Below are 19,913 nucleotides of genomic sequence, written 5' to 3'. Positions count from 1 at the left end.
TTTGTGACCACATTTTATTGTCAGTGTAAGTTTACGAAGGGAACGGATGGTTGCTAGAAGGAATGGATGGATGGATGTTTTTTGTAAAGGCGTTTATTGTGAATAATAAATATGAGTATGCTGTGTTGTTATTTGATTTCGTGTCATCGTGATTGCCGTGTGGTTTAACTACAGTGAAAGCGTGTTACACGGCCGTGTTTGGGACTGTGGAAATATATGAGTTGTATGTTCCGATTTGCACAGTTTGAGGCTTTTGCAGTTTAAAAGTAATGCTGCTGATGATGATGGATGATGATGATGATGATGATGATGGATGATGATGATGATGATGGATGATGATGATGATGGATGATGATGATGATGATGATGATGATGATGATGATGATGCGGTGGAGGAGGAGGAGGAGGAGGAGGTTGTGGGTAGGTGGATAGGGTTTAAGTGATACTGGTGTTGACTTTAATTCTGAATTCAAAGCGAATATTTATATACCGATCCCAATTCTTCCCACGTTGATGTAGCTACTAGTGACCGTTGAATCGAACACAGTGTCTGTGGATTAATGTAATTGTACCCGTATCCCCGCGGATAGTCAGTCGTAGATCTTTGATAACACATCGTGTCAGCCATGCATGAATATCTGCAAAACAAATCCATATGCACATTGAAATATACAAACTTGCCAACTACTATAGATTGTATGCGCTTGGCTAAGAAGCTCATAACATTGCCATCCGGAAGTATAACGGACCAACACACAATAATATGTGTATCCATGAACGTTTATAGTCGGGTTAATACAGTTCAGTGAGCATTGCTCATAAACGCGGATGGCAAAAAACAATAACAAAGACCTGAGTGAATTGGTAAAAGTAATTTTCGTTTGTTTCTAAACCACACATTCTTTCATGCCCGTTAGTTAGTAAGTGTGTAAGAATGATTTCCTCATTGAATTTCGCCAATAATCAGCCGGAATTTGAGGGTCGGGTGGGTGGGTGGGTTGATTGGAGAGGGGGGGGGGGGTTACTTGTTATTGTTATATTATGAAAAGTACAAGTCAGCCATGAATTGTTATTCATACAAGTTTATGTAAATTTAGGGTTGGTTATGAATGAATCAAACAAATGGGTGTGGGTAAGTGGGATGCAGATGAGATGACATGATATTCGTAGCTATCTTCTGTTGTTCATTTCCGCACACGAAGGAAATGATATTTAAGGTCATATGATTATTTTATTCCTGGTCCAGTTTTCAGCAGGTAGATGTTTGCTTTCTCTTCTTGACGAAATATCTCCCCTGAGAAAGAAAGATAGAGAGAGAGAGAGAGAGAGAGAGAGAGAGAGAGAGAGAGAGAGGGAGAGAGGGAGAGAGGGGGAGAGAGGGAGGGGAGAGGGAGGAAGGGAAGAGGGAAGATAGATAAAATGGAAGAGAGAGAGAGAGAGTGTGTGTGTGTGTGTGTGTGTGTGTGTGTGTATGTGTGTGTGTGTGTGTTAGTGTGTATGTGCCTTGTGTGTGCATGCGTAGAGAGATCTTTTTTTAAAGAACAAGAACACGAAAAATTTATCAATCTTAGTTAAATTTATCCTGTCCATAACTACACACACATTTTCTTTCAAAGTCAAATGGAATTATTATTAATTTCCATCAATAAATTATAGATAGTATAAAATTGACGTCCCTCAGGTCTTTGTTATCGCTTTTTGCCATCCCTGTTTGTGAGTAATTCTCACTAAACAGCATTAACCAGATTATACACGTTCAATGTTACACATAGCTTTGTGTGTTGTTCCGTTATACTTCCGGATGGCAATGTTGTGAACTTCTTAGCTAAGCGCATACTATCTATAGAAAGAAAAGTAAATTATATTCATATTTCCAGTTGAATATTTATTCACTGAGCCTGAATAAAGAAACTTGATAGCATCTCTACCGTACACTGACAAAACATCTTTATTATATCGTTGAATACGCTTCAACAGTCGTAACGTCACTTCCCTCGTAATGACGCATGGTAACTTAGTAACTGGCTCTAAACTATCGGAACAATGGCGGACGCCCTTATGAAATATTTCTCCACCAACGAGCATAAAAGCGTATCCAGAGGGGAAAAAACCCATTATAAATCCGATCATGTTTTGACTTTTACACATTCTGATCACAAGACATATTATAAAAAGTTCTAGCCAGCATGAAGAATAAAAAGTACCGATTTTCTTTGTTTAGAACCACGATGGCCGCCGTTGCTAGGCGACGTGACATCAGGCTATTGGATCCAATTCATGAGAATTAAGATCTGTTGATAAACTCAATCAACTTTATTACAACTCGATAACAAGACAGACTTCGTTAGTCAGAAGTCAACATGAACACCCCACAGAAGGAGAACTCTTCCCCCATGGAACATGTAATAATACTATAATTAATGTGTGATGCATCCATACATCAAAATTAGAAAAAAATGTTATTACAATCTTTATTTTTTTTTAAGAGCTTTTATATAGCGCAATATCCACTAAACGTGCTCAAAGCGCTTTACAAGGGGTCCCTGGCCAACAGCAACATTAAACATGTAGGACGGACATGACGCCTGTTAGGCGATATTACAATTTTTCGGACAAAGACAACGCTGTTAACGGCCTGGTACTTGATTTACTCCTGAGTACGGTGAGAGAATGTGAGTAAAGAGCCTTTTCCAAGGACTCAACTATGCGCCGAGCGCGAGGCTTGAACCCAGGACCTTCCGATCCGAAAGCGAGTGTCATACCACTAGACCACATAGCCGCACATGTAAGTCAGAAAACGCTTATTTCGTATCATAATAATGTCGTATCGATCGATCCAAATGACCCCAAACTTCTGAAAATGTCTTCTTAAACCTCAACTCTCTCCTTACCAACTATAGGATAACGAAGTGACTATTCTCACCCCCCTAGTCTAGGATGCTAGTCTTCATAATAGTAGTCAACAATTGTTGTATGTTTAATCCAAAGGTTGTAATGCAGTAATTTGTTAAGTTTCTAGTCACAAGTTGCACAATTAAAAAAAAAAATCAATCAAATCCAAATCGCAAAAAGCCGGCGACGTTTTTTTCGGTAATCCAATCGGCCGGGTGGGTGGGGGGGTGGGGGGGGGGGGGGGAGAATAGAGGCAGTCATAGGATAATCGTCACATTCTTTACGATACAACCAACATTTGTCTTATTCAAATGTCTCTTGTACATCATAAAATTTAAAGAAAATGGAACAGTGTGTTGTTGAGCATGTTTTGCTAAAGAAATTATGTATGGCAAGAACTTTACTGCTATTGTGTTTGAGTGATAAAAAATATATTTTTGTGTCAGTTTGGTGTGAAGTTTTGAGGAAAATCCTGAAAATGGCTGGTTAGGAGAGAGTTAAAATTCGTTTTGACGTCTCGGGTTAAAGAATTCGTTGACAAGTTAAGGGTCATAGTTTTCTGCCGAAGTGTGAACAGGCGTTCTGTTAGAGTACGACAGACTTAGCCTCGGCGTCAAGTCTGTTCCCAGGTCCTTCACAAAACCGGTGATTTATATCTTTATTCTAACCATCATAGATTTATGTTATCTGATAAAGAGTAAAATTCAAACTTTTACAATAGCATTTAATTACATGGTGTTGTTAACTGTAAATAGATATTTTATGGGGAACCGGAAAACCCAGAGTACCTCCTTGTTATATAAATGAAACCTATTTTAATTTTTCGAAGCTTTATATATATATATATATATATATATATATATATATATATATATATATATATATATATATTATATATATATATTATAAGTTGAGGTGTCTAAATCTGTGGTGTTCACGTAGCGTTCCAGTCTTTGATGAGACCTAAAATAGTGACAAGCGCCTTTAAACGTAAACAGACTAGACAGCAAAAGACAGTGTGTCCTGTTGGAGTGTTTTTTTTAAAATGAACTTGACGTGTTTCCAATACAACAGACGCATAAGACGACTTGAATAGAATAATAATATATCTATCTACACGCAAAAGCTGCGATGCTTAGTATTTGTCCAAGAATCACATACCTAACTGACTTCAAAACGAGGCCTTACGCTCTCCCCCCATAATCCAACAGAATACACATTCTCCTTGCGTGAATCACGATGCAACTATCCATCCTTTAACCAGTTAATTACCATTCTCTAGAAAGACATGTATTTAAAAATTTGGCCAGAAATCTCGTCCTTCAAATATCGATCTATTAAAATGACCCTCATCTTGGTAAAAAAAAAAAATTTAAAAAATAAATAAATAAAAAGAATACCTCTCGAATCTGGAATATTGCGAGGTCTAGGGTTTGAGTTTGTTTTGTTTTTTGTTTTGTTTTGTTTTTTAATAAGAGGGTCGTTTTGATCGATCGATATTTGAAGGGCGTTTTCGGGCCAAATTTTGAAATCAGTGTTTTTCCAGAGTACGACAGTTTTAACTGGTTAATATTTATGGGAGCTTTTTAGAAACTACGTAAACCTATTATCCTTTCTGAACACGAAAGACGATAATTATGTGGGTTAGAACGTAAGTATATATATAATATGCATATAAAACAAAGGTGCAATTATATTCACAATGTTCGAGAAACATCATTACGACATGGCTTCGTGAATATGTCTAATTGTGTCAGTCCGGCCATGGCAGCACCAAAAAAAAAAAATAATAATAGGATTCAATAGTCTGATGTCACGTCACCCAGCAACGGCGGCCATCGTGGTTCTAAACATAGAAATTTGGTACTTTTTATTCCTCATGCTGGCTAGAACTTTTCATATGTCTTGTGATCAGAATGTGTAAAAGTCAAAACACGATCAGACCTATAATGTTTTTCTCCTCTGGATACGCTTTTATGCTCGTCGGAGAAATATTTCATAAGGGCGTCCGCCATTCATTGTTCCGATAGTTTAGAACCAGTTACTAAGTTACAATGCGTCATTACGAGGGAAGTGACGTAACGACTGTTGAAGCATATTGTGTCAGTCCGACCATGGCAGCACCAAAAAAATATAATGGATAGTTTCGTGGTTTATTAGATGCCTGGGCATTCATTTCAAGGGGGGGGGGGGGGGGGGGGGGGGGAGGATAGAAACAAAAGGTTCAAATCATTATCAGAAAATAACTGACAATTTAAAACCATGAAAATGACCTTTATTTGAATTTAGAATTGTACAAACCAACGTGTACATATTAGCAGGTCTGATGGCCCAACCAAAATCATGGGCTGATTTTGATATTGTTGTAATGGGCAATATTTTACTTTTGTTTGAGAATATTTCAATATTTTATGGGATAGCGTGGCTCAGGGTACGGTCTTTGCTTCGTACCTGAAGGTACCGAGTTCGATCACCCGCCGCGCTGTTTGGCCTTGGGCAAGTCACCTCGCCCGAGCTCACTTTGCGGCGCTGCACTGCGGCTCACGCCTGGGTTATTACAGTCTACCCTTGGAATAGACCCTAAAGAAAAATTTCCCCATGGGGATGAATAAAGGGAATTTTATTTATTTCATTTTGTTTACAACAGTGAACCCATAACAATTTGGGTTATCAGACCTGAAAATAATTACACATTGGTGCACACCATTCAAACCTAAGAAAGCATGATTACCACGACAATGATACAGAGAGTAGAAAATAGGTAGATACACCCTTGAAGTGGTGTGAAACTAACTCACTGTCTTACTTGTGTAATAAAATGAAGAAATATTCAACATGTTCAGAAAGCGGATTGATGGGCATTTTATGCATTGTGTCCTTTTCAAGATTACTTTAAGCACGTCTTCTCACTCGATCCAGGTGTAAATGTAATCCTACTTGCTGACTAAAACTGACAGATAATATTATAATGTTGACCGAGCGAAGTGTGAAGGAAAAACGTGTTCCCTGTAGCCCCTACCTTGCAAACCGCATTAATCATAGAATGTGTTTCATAAATAACCCGCCATTTAAAAAGAAAAACCTTTTGCATATTTATATTTTATATTCAGAGCGAATTTATTTTAAAATGCTTACTGTAATATCTTTTATCCCCGACAGTTGTTGGAAATTTTGTTTGAGACATCTTCTATTCATGTACTCTTACCAATTTTTTTTATTTTGTGGTATTTTTTTTTTTTTTTTACTTTTCAATCATTGTGTCATTATTCTCTCGTTTGTATGTCTGCCGGTGGTCATTGTATGTCGGAATAGAGCAATAAAATTAACAATAATATATACCCCCCCCCCTCTCTCTCTCTCTCTCTCTCTCTCTCTCTCTCTCTCTTTCTGTCTCTCTCTTTCTCTCTCTCTCTCTCTCTCTCTCTCTCTCTCTCTCTCTCTCTCTCTCTTCTAAAAAATAAAAAAAAAGAAGAGCTGTTTATCGGGGGCATTTAAATTAAAGGCAGACATGTTCAGTTAAGAGGGAAGTGACGTCATGTCACGTGTCATGAGGGGAATCCATCTTAATCACGAAGCCATCCGCTAAACCGGTTCTTTCACTTTAAGAGTCAACTTTTCCGGATTATCAACATTGATAAGATGGATGGATGGATGTCGTCTCGTGCACTTGCAATGTTGACACCAATCCAAGCCCTTCCAATATTTAAAACCGTCGGAGCGTATTGTTGTTGTTGTTGTTGTTCACAAATCTGTCTAAACGCATCGTGAATTTTGATCACTTCATGTTTATCACAATGTTATGCGATGTTTGTTTTTTGCTTGTTTGTTTTTGTTTTTTGGTTTTTTTTTTGTTTTTTTTTTTCTTGGGGGGGGGGGGGGGGGGGGGTGAGGAGGTGTTTTTTTTTTTTTTAAATTCAATGCAACGTATTCAATTTTTTTTATTAACATGTCACAGCCGGGGTCCGATTTTACAATATTGTATACCATGTCTTATCGTTTTCCATTAAGGGAGCTGGAAAAGCGATGGGATGCGATGCGACTTTGGAGAATCGTGATAACCAGATATACAAAATGATGGGAGTAATTAATATGTCTTGAAAGAAATTCTCGTAGGTAAAGGGTTGAAGATAGAATCTACTGTACGGTATTGTTGTTGTTTACATCTTATTTACGTTGGGTATAACATAATGCCGTGTTAGAATTTAAAGTCATTTACGATAGGATTTGAAATACCTTATGTTAGTTCATGCATTTTATGACAAAATATTTTATGTATTTGTGTTGGTGTATGGGTGTGTCCGTGGGTGTGTGTGTGTGTGTGTGTCGTCATCATCATCATCATCACTATCATCACCATTTTTATCATCATATCATCATCATCATCATCATCATCATCATCATCATCACCATTTTTATCATCATCATCATCATCATCATCATCATCATCATCATCATCATCATCATCACTATCACTATCATTTTTATCATCTTCAACATCATCATCATCATCAACATCATTATCGATAAACCTTCTTAATCTTCAACATCCACAACATCAAAACCATCACAGCTGCTAACAGTTCTGCACCACCACCACCGACACCATCACCATCATTATCATGAACATGATATCAAACGTTTAAAATACTACATAATCTTGATTTGCCGATTGAGTTTAAATCTTTGCATATATTCTACCTTGAACGCTAGCCACTCAACCGTTAATATTTAGACTAAGGTGGCTTTGGTAATAAATAACATTCTTTTAAAAGTTATTCTTGCTTCTCAATGAAAATGCCACTCTGAGAGAAAACTGAAGATAGAATAGATAGTTCGAAGATGACGTCACTCAGGTCTTTGTTATTGTTTTTTTGCCATCCGCGTTTATGAGTAATGCTCACTGAACTGTATTAACCTGACTATAGATGTTCATGGATACACACAGTTTTGTGTGTTGGTCCGTTATACTTCCGGATGGCAAGGTTATGAGTTTCTTAGCCAAGCGCATACTATCTATAGAAATGATTTTGGAAAAGATCCTGGTCTACGTGTCTCTATTTTTTTATTTTTTTTACGAGTCTTACAAGCATTATTGCAACATGATGTCATGTACAAATGATCTAAATATAGAATGTTTTCCAAAATATTAATATAAGGTCATGATTCGCAGCTTAACCCTCTCCTTGCCACCCATAGGAAAATCGTCACATTCGTTACGATACAACCGCCATTTTTCTCATTCTGATTTCTCTTGTACATCACGAAATGTAAAGAAATGCTTTTATTACAGCTATAAATACTAAACACTGTGTTGTAGACATCATTTTGCTGAACAACATTCTGTATAGAATGCACTTGTTAGATTTTTATTTGATTAGGAAATGTCTATTTTGTGTCGGGTGGGTGTGAATTTTCGGGGGAAATTCTAAAAAATAGCTCGTAAGGAGAGAGTTAATATCAGACATAATATCTTGACATTGCTATATTCTGGAAAATATGATAATTATTAAATAAATCGATAATCTTACCTTATCGAAGTTCCACCTCTCTACATATTATGTTGAATGTCATGGAACGCGTTTCTTCAAGCTATGCGGTCTAGTGGTATGACACTCGCTTTCGGATCGGAAGGTCATGGGTTCGAGCCTCGCTCGGCGCATTGTTGAGTCCTTGGAGAAGGCTCTTTACTCACATTCTCTCACCGTACTCAGGTGTAAAATGAGTACCTGGCCGTTAACAGCGTTTTCTCTGTCCCAAAAATTTGTAATATCGCCTGACAGGCGTCATGTCTCGTCCTTCATGTTATGTGTTGCTGTTGACCAGGGACCCCTTGTAAAGCGCTTTGAGCACGTTTAGTGGATATTGCTCTTTATAAAAGCTCAAGTTTTTTTAAAATCGATAATAAATTATTTAAATAAATAAACAGTCGATGAATAAATTGATAGATTGATTGATTGACTGATTCATTGAATGATTAATTATATATTGATTAAACAATCAATTAATTGATGAATTAACCGATTTACTGATAAATCAATTAATCAATTTCTCAAATACAAGAAACATGAAGGCTGATTTTCCAAAACTCGTTAAGTCGATTTTTCTGCTTTTTGAGATTTTACATCCATGAAATAAATTGAAACGTAAATTTTATTTCAAGCATCAATTGACACAAGAATTCCCCGAGATTTGTGTGAATTTGACGTTTAATTATGGTAAAATATAGACCGAATGAGAAATTTTAGGGGAAATAATAATTGTAGTCTGGTTGATACGGTTTAGTGAGAATTACTCATAAACGCGGATGGCAAAAAAAAAACAAAAATTAAAAAAAAAAAAAAAAAAAAAAAAAAATAATAATAATAATAATAATAATAATAAAATAATATAATAATAATAATAATAATAATAATAATAATAATAATAATAAAGACCCGAGTGACGTCAACGTCATTCTATCTATGTATTTTTTGCATATAATTAATATATTATGCTTATGTTTTTTTCTCTTCCTACAGTCCTTGACCTTCCAGAGGTCAAAGATGACAAGGTCGATGGCTACTGTTTTTACGTGAACTATGACCTGCCCGAAGACGACGACAACTTCAGTGACGAATACATGACAAGGCTGCGTAAGTAGTTTTCATTTCTTATATTTTATTTTATTAATTTGTGACCCGTCGTCTCAATCCAGTATTGTCAGAATGCATCACTCCGGTATGATGAAAGAATGAACTAGATGAGGAAAATTTGGTCCAAAATTAATGATCACAAGTATGAGAATTTTTGTTTTTTTATTTGTTTTGTTTGTTGTTTTGTTTTGTTTTTGGTTGTTTTTGTTTTTGTTTGAAGTTTTAAAAAAATTTATGCTGTTGTTGTTATTATTATTATTATTATTATTATTATTATTATTATTAGTAGTAGTAGTAGTAGTAGTAGTAGTAGTAGTAGTAGTAGTAGTAGTAGTAGTAGTAGTAGTAGTAGTATTAGTAGTAGTAGTAGTAGTAGTATTAGTAGTAGTAGTAGTAGTAGTATCATCATCATCCATCATCATCATCATCATCATCATCATCAAGTATCATCCCCATTCTTTGCCACTATTTCCCATTTCAGATTTAAATCGTTGCTTCTTGGCCTTTTTCATCATCGGCATCGTCCTCTTCCTCCTTGCTTACATCTTTGGACTGGTTCTGTGCTGTGTTAGAGTGTCTCGATGGGCCTATGTCGCTGGCATATTCGCATTCTCGTCAGGTACGTAGGTTGACAGTTCGAACGAGAAAGAAAAAAAAATAATGAAGAGACAACTTTGCCGTACTCTCGAAAAAAAATGTTTTTTCAAATTTTGGCCAAACAACTTGTCCCTCAAATACCATGACGTAACTATAACACTCTTTTAGTACGCCATGTATCAATTAAAAATCTTCCTACTTTTGTCAAAAATTCTCAATCCAAGTTTGAGAATCTGGTACTTTATTAAAGTCCCAAGTTTGAGAGTTTTTTGGTTTTTTTTTTTTTTTTTTTTTGGGGGGGGGGGGGGGGTTGTTTGTTTTTTGGTTGTTTTTTTTTTATTGACTAGATGAATTTTTTAATCGGTCGATATTTGAAGGACGAATTTTCTGGTCAAATTTTTAAAAATTTGTTGTTTTTTTTAGATTACGGCAGAATTGAGCTGTATGTATAGAAGGAACGAAAATGTCGTCACTCAGCTCTTTGTTATTATTTTAGGCAGACATTTTGGGTTTTAGTTCTCACTACATGATATCAATCAGACTATAAACGTCAAATATTACACATAGTTTTGTGTATAGGTACGTTATATCCGGCTGGTGGATTTTGTGAATATTTTACATAAACGCATAGCTGAGTCTAAGAACCATAAAACGCCACTTTTGCTGAGACGACAGTTCTGAAATGAAACAATGCCCGAGGCCACAAATGTGATGCTCAAGAAACCCAAAAAGACTGGCATTTTGACGTCATTATTTGGTTTTTGCACCGCCTAGTGAGTTGTCGTTAGTAGTGCTCATGGAAACAAGTGGTTGAACTATTGAATACAACTCACGATTTGTTTTCTTTTGTGGCCAAAGACTGGCATTTTGACGTCATTTTTGGTCAGTATCAGCGTGGCCTTCGTAAAGTTACACATAACGATGGCTACGGGATCAGGCTATAAGTTAACGATGGCTTCGGTCCATCACAGTTAAGGGGCGGTTTGGGTCTTTTCAAAAAAAAATTTAATTACCAATATTGGGCGGTTTTAATCATTCTGTATAGTCATTATAGGTTTAAAAAAACAACATTTATGGTGAAAAATTTTAATTATCTGTGTTGATACCCCTTTTGCGACCTAATTTGGGGGTCTGACATCAAAAAATATAACAATCTTGTGGCAAACGTTCCACTAAAACTAATGAAGGAATGACCTCCATATTCTTCCCTCTTGTCAACATTGTACCATAGTGTGTCACCATAGAGAGATTTTACGGCTTTAGCTTAGGGAATTTTTATTAGAACATTACAAAGTTGAGAATCAAAATGTTATGACAAAATTGATGTTAAAAATTCAGAATTAGGATTATAATTCAAATTCACATATCTTATCAAAAAAAATCTCTCTATGGTGACACAATACATTATCTCTGTGATAACTGTGGAAATTTTCAGACAATTTCATTGAATAGATTCAGAGAAACGTTTGACACAGTATCCCATACTCTTAGAAATATGACATTTTGAGAAAATAGCAAAATAGCTTCCCGTTTTTCACACTTTTCTTACTATATGTACCATTTTCGACTGTGTTTTTCATGCTTTTATAGTCTGCTTTAAGAATTTGGACTTCAATTATATTATTTCTAGCGTAATAAAATATCAATTTCCACCAAAATCTCAAAATCAATTTTTCGAAGAATTTTCCTAATAATTAGACCCAAACCGCCCCTTAAGAGGACCGCACAGATGTAAACACTATTTTTGGTGGGCTCGATGGTTTCCTGTCGTGAGAGAACAAAACTGACAAAATCAAAGGCTTCATGAAACCAACGATCCACAATACTGACATAGATCTACCAGTCCCGTGTGGAAAGTGGAAAGGTCTTTTGTCATTTATTTTATTTGTCCACCAATCAAGGGACCGAATTTGGATGATAACGCATTCACTCAATAATAGTCGGGCGCGCTCTTCATATATATGCACGATGTATTATTATTAGCCAAGAGGCAGGATTCAATAGAGAAAATTATATTTTACAGTAAATGACATAAACAGTCCGATGGGTAAAAGGTTTGAACTGAGATATTGCCAAGTTTAATTAGAAGGTCAATTTTTTAATCCAAAATGAGTTCTTGTCATAAATGATTAAATCAACCCTTTTTGTACATCTTAGGGAAAAATGAAAGCTTAATATCACTTCTAAATATTTCTTACAACTTACAGCTAGTCAAGTTGACAAAGTATGAAATTTGAGAAAAGTTGCTGGATACCTTTCCCATACATCTGACCATAACTTCATGAAAATTCTCCCGATTTACTTCAAATAAAGATTAAAATGATCTGGGGAGCATATTCTTTCAGAAAATACACAAAATGCAAATCCAACATTTTCACCTTCCGACTGATCATGTCATGCATTGACACATATTGCAACATATGCATAAGAGAGAGAGAGAGAGAGAGAGAGAGAGAGAGAGAGAGAGAGAGAGAGAGAGAGAGAGAGAGAGAGCACGACATTGTCTTTTTCATGATATCAAAGCACAAGCTTTCCCTCTCATAGCTTGTTCCAGGCAAAAAATAAAATTATATAATATGGAGTATGATGAGGATGGTGATGGTGTTATAGGGGAATGGTGAAAGAGAAGGATGGTGATGGAAATATTATTAGGAAGGTTGTTGTGATGCTGCTGCTGCTGCTGATGATGATGATGATGATGATGATGATGATGATGATGATTACAATTTTGGTAGTGTGCATGGGATATATTATGTCATGTATGTTCTTCATAATATTGTATTGTTATAAATGTGTAACCAAATGACAAATTGCCACTATTTAGAGGACGATAAAGACATTATTACTATTATTATTATTATTATTATTATTATTATTATTATTATTATTATTATTATTATTATTATTATTATTATTATTATTATTATTTCATTATTATTATATATTATTATTATATATTATTATTATTATTATTATTATTATTATTATTATTATTATTATTATTATTATTATTATTATTATTATTATTATTATTATTAATGCTGTTGTAGTTTATAACTGTAACCAAACTCAGGTTTACAGTTATGACCAAATAAATAAAGAAATAAATGCTAAGTATTTTACTTCCCGTCCTCAGCCTTTTCTGTAGCGGCAGCCATAGCGTTCTTCCATGGAGCTGAATACATCGAACGTAACAAATTAGACGATCTTGGATTTTATTCCAGCTGGCCTTCGGTAAGGACGGACTTACATTTTCGGGCTATGCCCATTCTCCACTTATACCGCAGCCATAGTGATGCACAAAATGTGCTTCCTTGATAATTGGATTCTGTAGTCTGATGTCACGCCGCCCGGCACCGGCGGCCATCTTGGTTCTAAACAAAGAAAATCATTACTGTTTATTCTTCATGTTGGCTAGAACTTCTCATTTACCTTGTGATCAGAATGTGTAAAAGTCAAAACATGATCAAATTTATGTGGTTTTTTTTCTCCTCTGGATACGCTTTTATTCTCGCCGGGGAAATATTTCATACGGCGTCCGCCATTGTTCTGATAGTTTAGAGCCAGTGTTACTAAGTTACCATAGTAGTAGCGTATGGCTACACCTCCAGATTATGTTTGTCGATCCATGATTTCAGGTCATCTCCGGCTTCAAAGATCGTTTCATACCCCCCTTCTAATTCTGGGCATTGCAGGACCAGATGATCGATGGTTTGACGTGCCCCTTTGCACTAAGTCACCATGCGTTATTAGGAAGGAAGTGACGTTACGACTGTTGAAGAGTATTGCCACATGGCCACCCTTTGCCAGATCCATTTGCCTACACCTACATACTTCATTACCAGACCTATTTTATAGTTGATGTTTCAAAAGATTTGTCTTGATATGTGTTAATTTCCATCGCTCTTCTATCCCCTTATAAATGTTTTCCAACATGCTTTCCGTCTTTGTCTTGGAATGGAATTACTAGGTTTTGTCCTGGCCCTGGCCGGAGTCCTAGCTGGGAGGGAAACAGTCAAATGCATAGTTATTGTTTTGGGAGATGATATTTTCTCCTTGTAAATCATTTCTCTGTTATGTATTATTATATTTGTTATTTTGAATGTATGATGTAAGCATTTGAGTGTATTCTTCTTTGTTGGATTTTGTGCTTGTGTCAGGATGAGACTTATAGGTGATCTCAAACTAAGTACATTGGTGGTATGCTCTTGGAATCTAGAAAACGGTAAGGGCTGCCTGAAGCCGGTGATCGTAAAATACTAACGAAAGAGTGAAAATGGAAAGGCTACGTATGGGAACAAAACAGACAATGGACGTTTCGGGTACAAACCCTTCGTCAGCACAACAATACACAAATAAACGTGGAAAACAAATAAAATTAAGGCTAGGGCTATTGGTCAGTACTGACCCCCAGACGCTAGTACCTGCGTGTCAGTGCTGACGAACAGGCGCCAGCGCCTGGGGGTCAGCACTGACCAATAACCTGGTGTTAATGGTCAGTATTGAACAACAGGTGCCGCCGCCCACAGACAGCCTCTCTTCGGTCTGTGTCACCGCCCGCCATTAATCAGCACTGACGAACATCGGGCCTGTTCGTCAGTGCAGACAAAGACCTCTTCGCACTCATTCGTCACTTCCTAAAGTAAAAACAAAAACAAAAAACAATTAAAATCCCAGGCTTTCAAGGCCAACTTATCCGATGACACTAAGCAACACGTGGTCACATAGATAAATTTGATGTCTAACGCGTTAGATCGTGGCCTTCGTAAAGTTATGGCCTGATACTTACCAAAAAATGACGTCAAACTGCCAGTCTTTTGCCATTAAAGAAAACAAATCGTGAGTCGTATTCAGTAGGCTAGTTCAACCAACGAAATAACTTGTTTCCTTGAGCTCTACTAACAACTCACTAACCGGTGCAAAAAACAAATAATGACGTCAAACTGCCGGTCCTTTTGGATTTCAGTATCAGGCTATAACATAACGATGGCTACGGTTAGATGCCGTTGGGGCAACGGTATGACTGTCGTTTCAAGCCACCATACGATTCTTTTTTATTTTATGTTGTCTTTGTGTGTATGTGTTTTTGTTTTTCTTTTTTTTTCGTATATTTTCGTTATTGTTTAAATTAAAGAAAAATAGAGGAAACGTGTTATAATATAATATTTCTTGTTACGATTCTTTTATAATACATTGTCCATTCTATTGATGAGGTTTTTAAAAAAATGTATTTGTTTTGTTTTTGTTTTTTGTCATGCAAAAAAAAAATAAAAAAATAATAATAACGGAAAGGAGGAGAAACCTGATAACGAATAGATAATTCCATATTATTTTTTTTTTTTTGGGGGGGGGGGGGGGGGGGGGCGCAGCGTGGCTCAGCGTTACGGTCTTTGCTTCGTACCCGAAAGGTACCGAGTTCGATTGCTTCTTTCTTTATAAAAAGAACATTACTTTCCTCCTCATGCCTTTTGATGGCATCAGTTAAAGCCTTCAAGGAGGCAAATTTGTTGCCGACAGCGAGTTCCATAATTTGTAGCTTTCTCCTGTCTCAGTGAGATTCGAGCAAGCCGAATTTCAAATGACGGAATGAAAAAAGACAAGACAATGAAAGAGCTTCACTTTCAGTCTGACGTCACGCATCAGTGAGCATGCGCGTTGGAGGACCCGAAATATAAGGTTGCCAGTTTGGCGTTTCAACATCAAATTTGGTATTTTTCTCAGGATTGAACAATATCATTTGTTTAATTAATTGATAAATTTATTAAACAAATCTCACGTAAACCGATAAAAAAAGGTGAAACCAAGGGACTTCCTTGCGACTAGTATGGGACAGGAAATGCGGATTTATTTGTCGTAGAGCAAGTTATTTCAAAAAATGGCATTTTTCCATAATTTTGGCACCGTCAGTACAGGCGCCAGAACTGACCAATAGATACCAGTACCTATTAGTCAGTGCTGCCCCCAGACGCTGGTGCCTGTTCGTCAGTACTGACCCCCAGATGCTAGCGTCTGGGGGTCAGTACTGACGAATAGTCACTCCGTAAAATTAATGAAAAATAACTTGTATCGTCTGTACTCAATGGTGCTTGCAGTATGAATGAAATAGCGTGGCGTGGGTAGAGGATAGGGTGCCCCAGGGGGTGATCTAATTGATAAGCAAAGGTCAGCGTCAGGGAACAGAACTTTCCAGACTATAATGGAAGATAAAAGACATATTGGTAGTAGTAGTAGTAGTAGTAGTAGTTGTAGTAGTAGTAGTAGTAGTAGTAGTAGTAGTAGTAGTAGTAGTAGTAGTAGTAGTAGTAGTAGTAGAACGCTGTAGTGAAACAGTAGGGGGCGATGGAGGGGGCGAGGTGAAAGGGTCACGGCGGAGGTGGGGGGGGGGGGGGTTGTTGGATGAGTACTACTACTACTACTACTACTACTAACAATATGTCTTTTATCTTCCATTATAGTCTGGAAAGTTCTGTTCCCTGACGCTGACCTTTGCTTATCAATTAGATCACCCCCCTGGGGCACCCTATCCTCTACCCACGCCACGCTAACATTTCATTCATACTGCAACCACCATTGAGTACAGACGATACAAGTTATTTTTCATTATATTTTATTTGTTTTCCACGTTTATTTGTGTATTGTTGTGCTGACGAAGGGTTTGTACCCGAAACGTCCATTGTCTGTTTTGTTCTCATACGAAGCCTCTCCATTTTCACTCTTTCTTGGAATCTATATCTGATCCCTATTTGTTCACAGTTCTCCTATGTCTTACTTTTTCTTGTGTGCTTTAATTGTAATTCTAGAACTTTTTACTATCCCATTTTCTTCCTTCTTACTGGCACTGATATAACCTAAATGTGTTGCAAGCGCCGTAAAACCCTTTAAAAAAAAAAAAAATTAAAAAAAAAAAAAACAATTTCCACCATAGAGTAATGTAATAATTAATCAAAATAGATGAATGCCTGTTCTTTATAGCCTTTTATATGCGGCTATGTGGTCTTGTGGTATGACACTCCCTTTCGGTGTAAAATGAGTACCTGGCCTGTTGACAGCGTTGTCTCTGTCAGAAGAAAAAAATATTGTATTATCGCCTAATAGGCGTCATGTTTCGTTCTACATGTCACGCGTTGCTGTTGGTCAGGGACCCTTGTAAAGCGCTTTGAGCACATTTAATGGATATTGCTCAAAATTTTTTTTAAAAAGCTCAATTTTTATTTATTTATCTGCAAATATAGGGAATGGGATTAGCGGAAGAGTAGTGTCCCTTGATTTGACATCACCTTACAGAGAGAACGTCAAAATGGTTTTGCGCATGCGTCTCTCTCGTCCTCGCTTTCGGTGAAGTGTCTCGTGCCGCTTTCATCGGGAGCGAGGATGAGAGACGCATGCGCACAACCAACATGACGTTCTCTCTCTAATAACTTTTCCGCCGGTGACGTCCAATCAAGGGACGCTACTCTGCCGCTAATCTCATTCCCTATTGCGGATCATCCACAATTTTTTAAAATAAAATTCATGAAATTTTAATTTCTCCACAGTCATTGAAGAATGCAACCGACCGTGAGTACGGATGGTCATATGCCCTGGGATGGGTTGGAATGATCCTGGCAGCTCTGACCGCCACGTTCTACTCCATCCTTGGCTACTACATCACCAGCGAGAGATACGAGGATAGAGAGGTGCTGGAGAAACACAGCATTCGTGACAGACCGATGGGAATGGAACCAGTCTACGCCGTGGGCACTGACGCTTACTACAACAAGAACTACGGATACCCAAGGGCTTATCTAGGCCCTATGGCCCCTGAATACTACGCCAGGTACCCCGCTGTCGGTTACGGCGATCCCCAAAAGGACATGTGGCATTGGCGTGAGGTGGAGTCTTAAAAAGTAGGATTGAATGGATTGTCATTTGATGATGGGCTTAAATTTAGCATCAGAGTTTATTTAAAAATCAAAATTCGTTTCGGATAGCATTCAAAATTTGTTTTTGGATAGATTCTAAAGAAATTTGGTTTACAATTGTTGGTACTCGGCATACTTTCTAATCGTGAATTGCTGTCAGGGAAATATCATTATCATTCATAATTATTTGAACCACGTTTATATCGGATCTCCATTAAAATTTGGTAAAAAAAGGCTCGCCCAAGTCAAATTCTCATAAGATCTTAATAATTTTCTGTCAAGCTCCTCATATAAACCAAAAGTGAAGACACTCAAATCCCATTGTCTAATCACATATATATATTTTTTTAAAAATTAAAATCTACTGGTGGTTTAACGTGCAGAGTGCCAATAAGCTTTGTGAAATTCCATTAAAGTTGAAGCTAAGGATTATGTAATGTGATATTTAGAGAAAAAAATATATTATAACCACTTACATGGGATTGTTATTGATAAATTACAGAAAATCACAACTGTTTATTGCTTGTAGACGGCTAAGCAATTTCCAATTATAATCAACAACAAATCAAAATTCAAATGGCAAACTTTTTATTAGGATACAAAGTTATTTTTGGAAGTTTAAATGATTGCTATGGGGAAAGAACACAACTGAATATGAAGACTCTGAATTCTTTTTTATTATAAAAAATACGTAACAAAATTTTATCATTCGAATATTTGAAAATGGATTTCTTTTCACTGTACATCATATCGTATTATTCTCATAGGAAAATTTTTAGCAAAAATTATTTTCAAAATTCTACTTGATAAAATCAATTTACCGTTGTGGTAAATATAATCGATTCACTTCAACATTCCAATGCCGCCATTTTCATGACGTCATATAATATATATTCTATATATAGCTCTTCCATCCCATACAAGGTGTGAGGTATTTGACATATGTACATTTGTGTTGTGGAAAATTATATATATATATATATATATATATATATATATATATATATATTATATATATATATATATATTATATATATATATATGCAAGTGTACCAATTTTGTACTTAATGCTGTTTCATTCACATTGTCTCTTTAGTTTGTAATATGACAAAATAATTCATCAAACAATCTGCCCTCGTCATCATCATAATATTATTATACTGTCATTTCATGTACTGAAGTAAACCATTACTACTATACACTTTGTAAATCACCATATCACCATCATCGCTCCATTACCTATTTCAAGTGTTTAGTCTTCAAACATGTTCAGGGATTTTTACCTTCTTCAGTGAAGTCCAGGACATTTTTTCCTTGTTCATGTCTGTCCGCCAGATCTTCCACTTCTCTCAGCGATCTCCTTCGTTCTCTCCCATCTTTCACCCAATTTCAGGTTCCTGGATCCTGACGGACTCTATACTTACTACTTATTTGATGGTTTTCTTAATATTAGGGCAGATTCCTCTCACTTCCTCCATAGGTGCCTGTAAATCATTATACTGTGTTATTTCTTTACCACCCGTTGTAGAAAACTTACTACATACATATAACATGTTTTCTTTGTCATCCGTTGCAGTTGAAAAATGTAGCAAATATGTCTCAACATTTAAAAAATGCTCCTTCATCAACAAGTTTATGATGTGACTTACTTTAATTCAGGGATTTCACCTGGTTGGTTGTAAGGTCTTTGGCAGCCTTTTTATTTTATTTCTGAACAAACAACGAGAAAAAAAATCATTGACATAAATTCAACGGAAAGATTTCAAATTTCTATTGTTTTCATTTAGGCTTGTTCCGTCGGCAATTTTCTACTTCCTGTATCATGACTTACAAATAACATTTTACAAAATTAAATTAACTTCATGTTTTTGTGAAACTGTGATTATTAGAG

General features: G+C 36.4%; 1 protein-coding gene across 1 annotated transcript in view; it reads left to right on the top strand.

The window, feature by feature from the left end:
- The window catches only part of LOC144973633 (uncharacterized), a 63,445-nt gene extending 44,442 nt beyond the window's left edge, over positions 1 to 19,003 (top strand). The window contains exons 3-6 of the mRNA XM_078916306.1: positions 9,411 to 9,524; positions 10,006 to 10,143; positions 13,258 to 13,355; positions 17,657 to 19,003. Coding sequence (XP_078772432.1) covers positions 9,411 to 9,524; positions 10,006 to 10,143; positions 13,258 to 13,355; positions 17,657 to 18,004 — 698 coding nt within the window. The 3' untranslated portion in view covers positions 18,005 to 19,003. The remainder of the gene's footprint in view (positions 1 to 9,410; positions 9,525 to 10,005; positions 10,144 to 13,257; positions 13,356 to 17,656) is intronic.
- Positions 19,004 to 19,913: the final 910 nt, after the last annotated feature.

Source organism: Berghia stephanieae, chromosome 5 (assembly GCF_034508935.2).
Source record: "Berghia stephanieae isolate SIO BIC M18660-M18661 chromosome 5, UCSD_Bste_1.3, whole genome shotgun sequence".
Classification (NCBI taxonomy): domain Eukaryota; kingdom Metazoa; phylum Mollusca; class Gastropoda; order Nudibranchia; family Aeolidiidae; genus Berghia; species Berghia stephanieae.
This window is presented reverse-complemented; position numbering and strand designations above follow the sequence as displayed.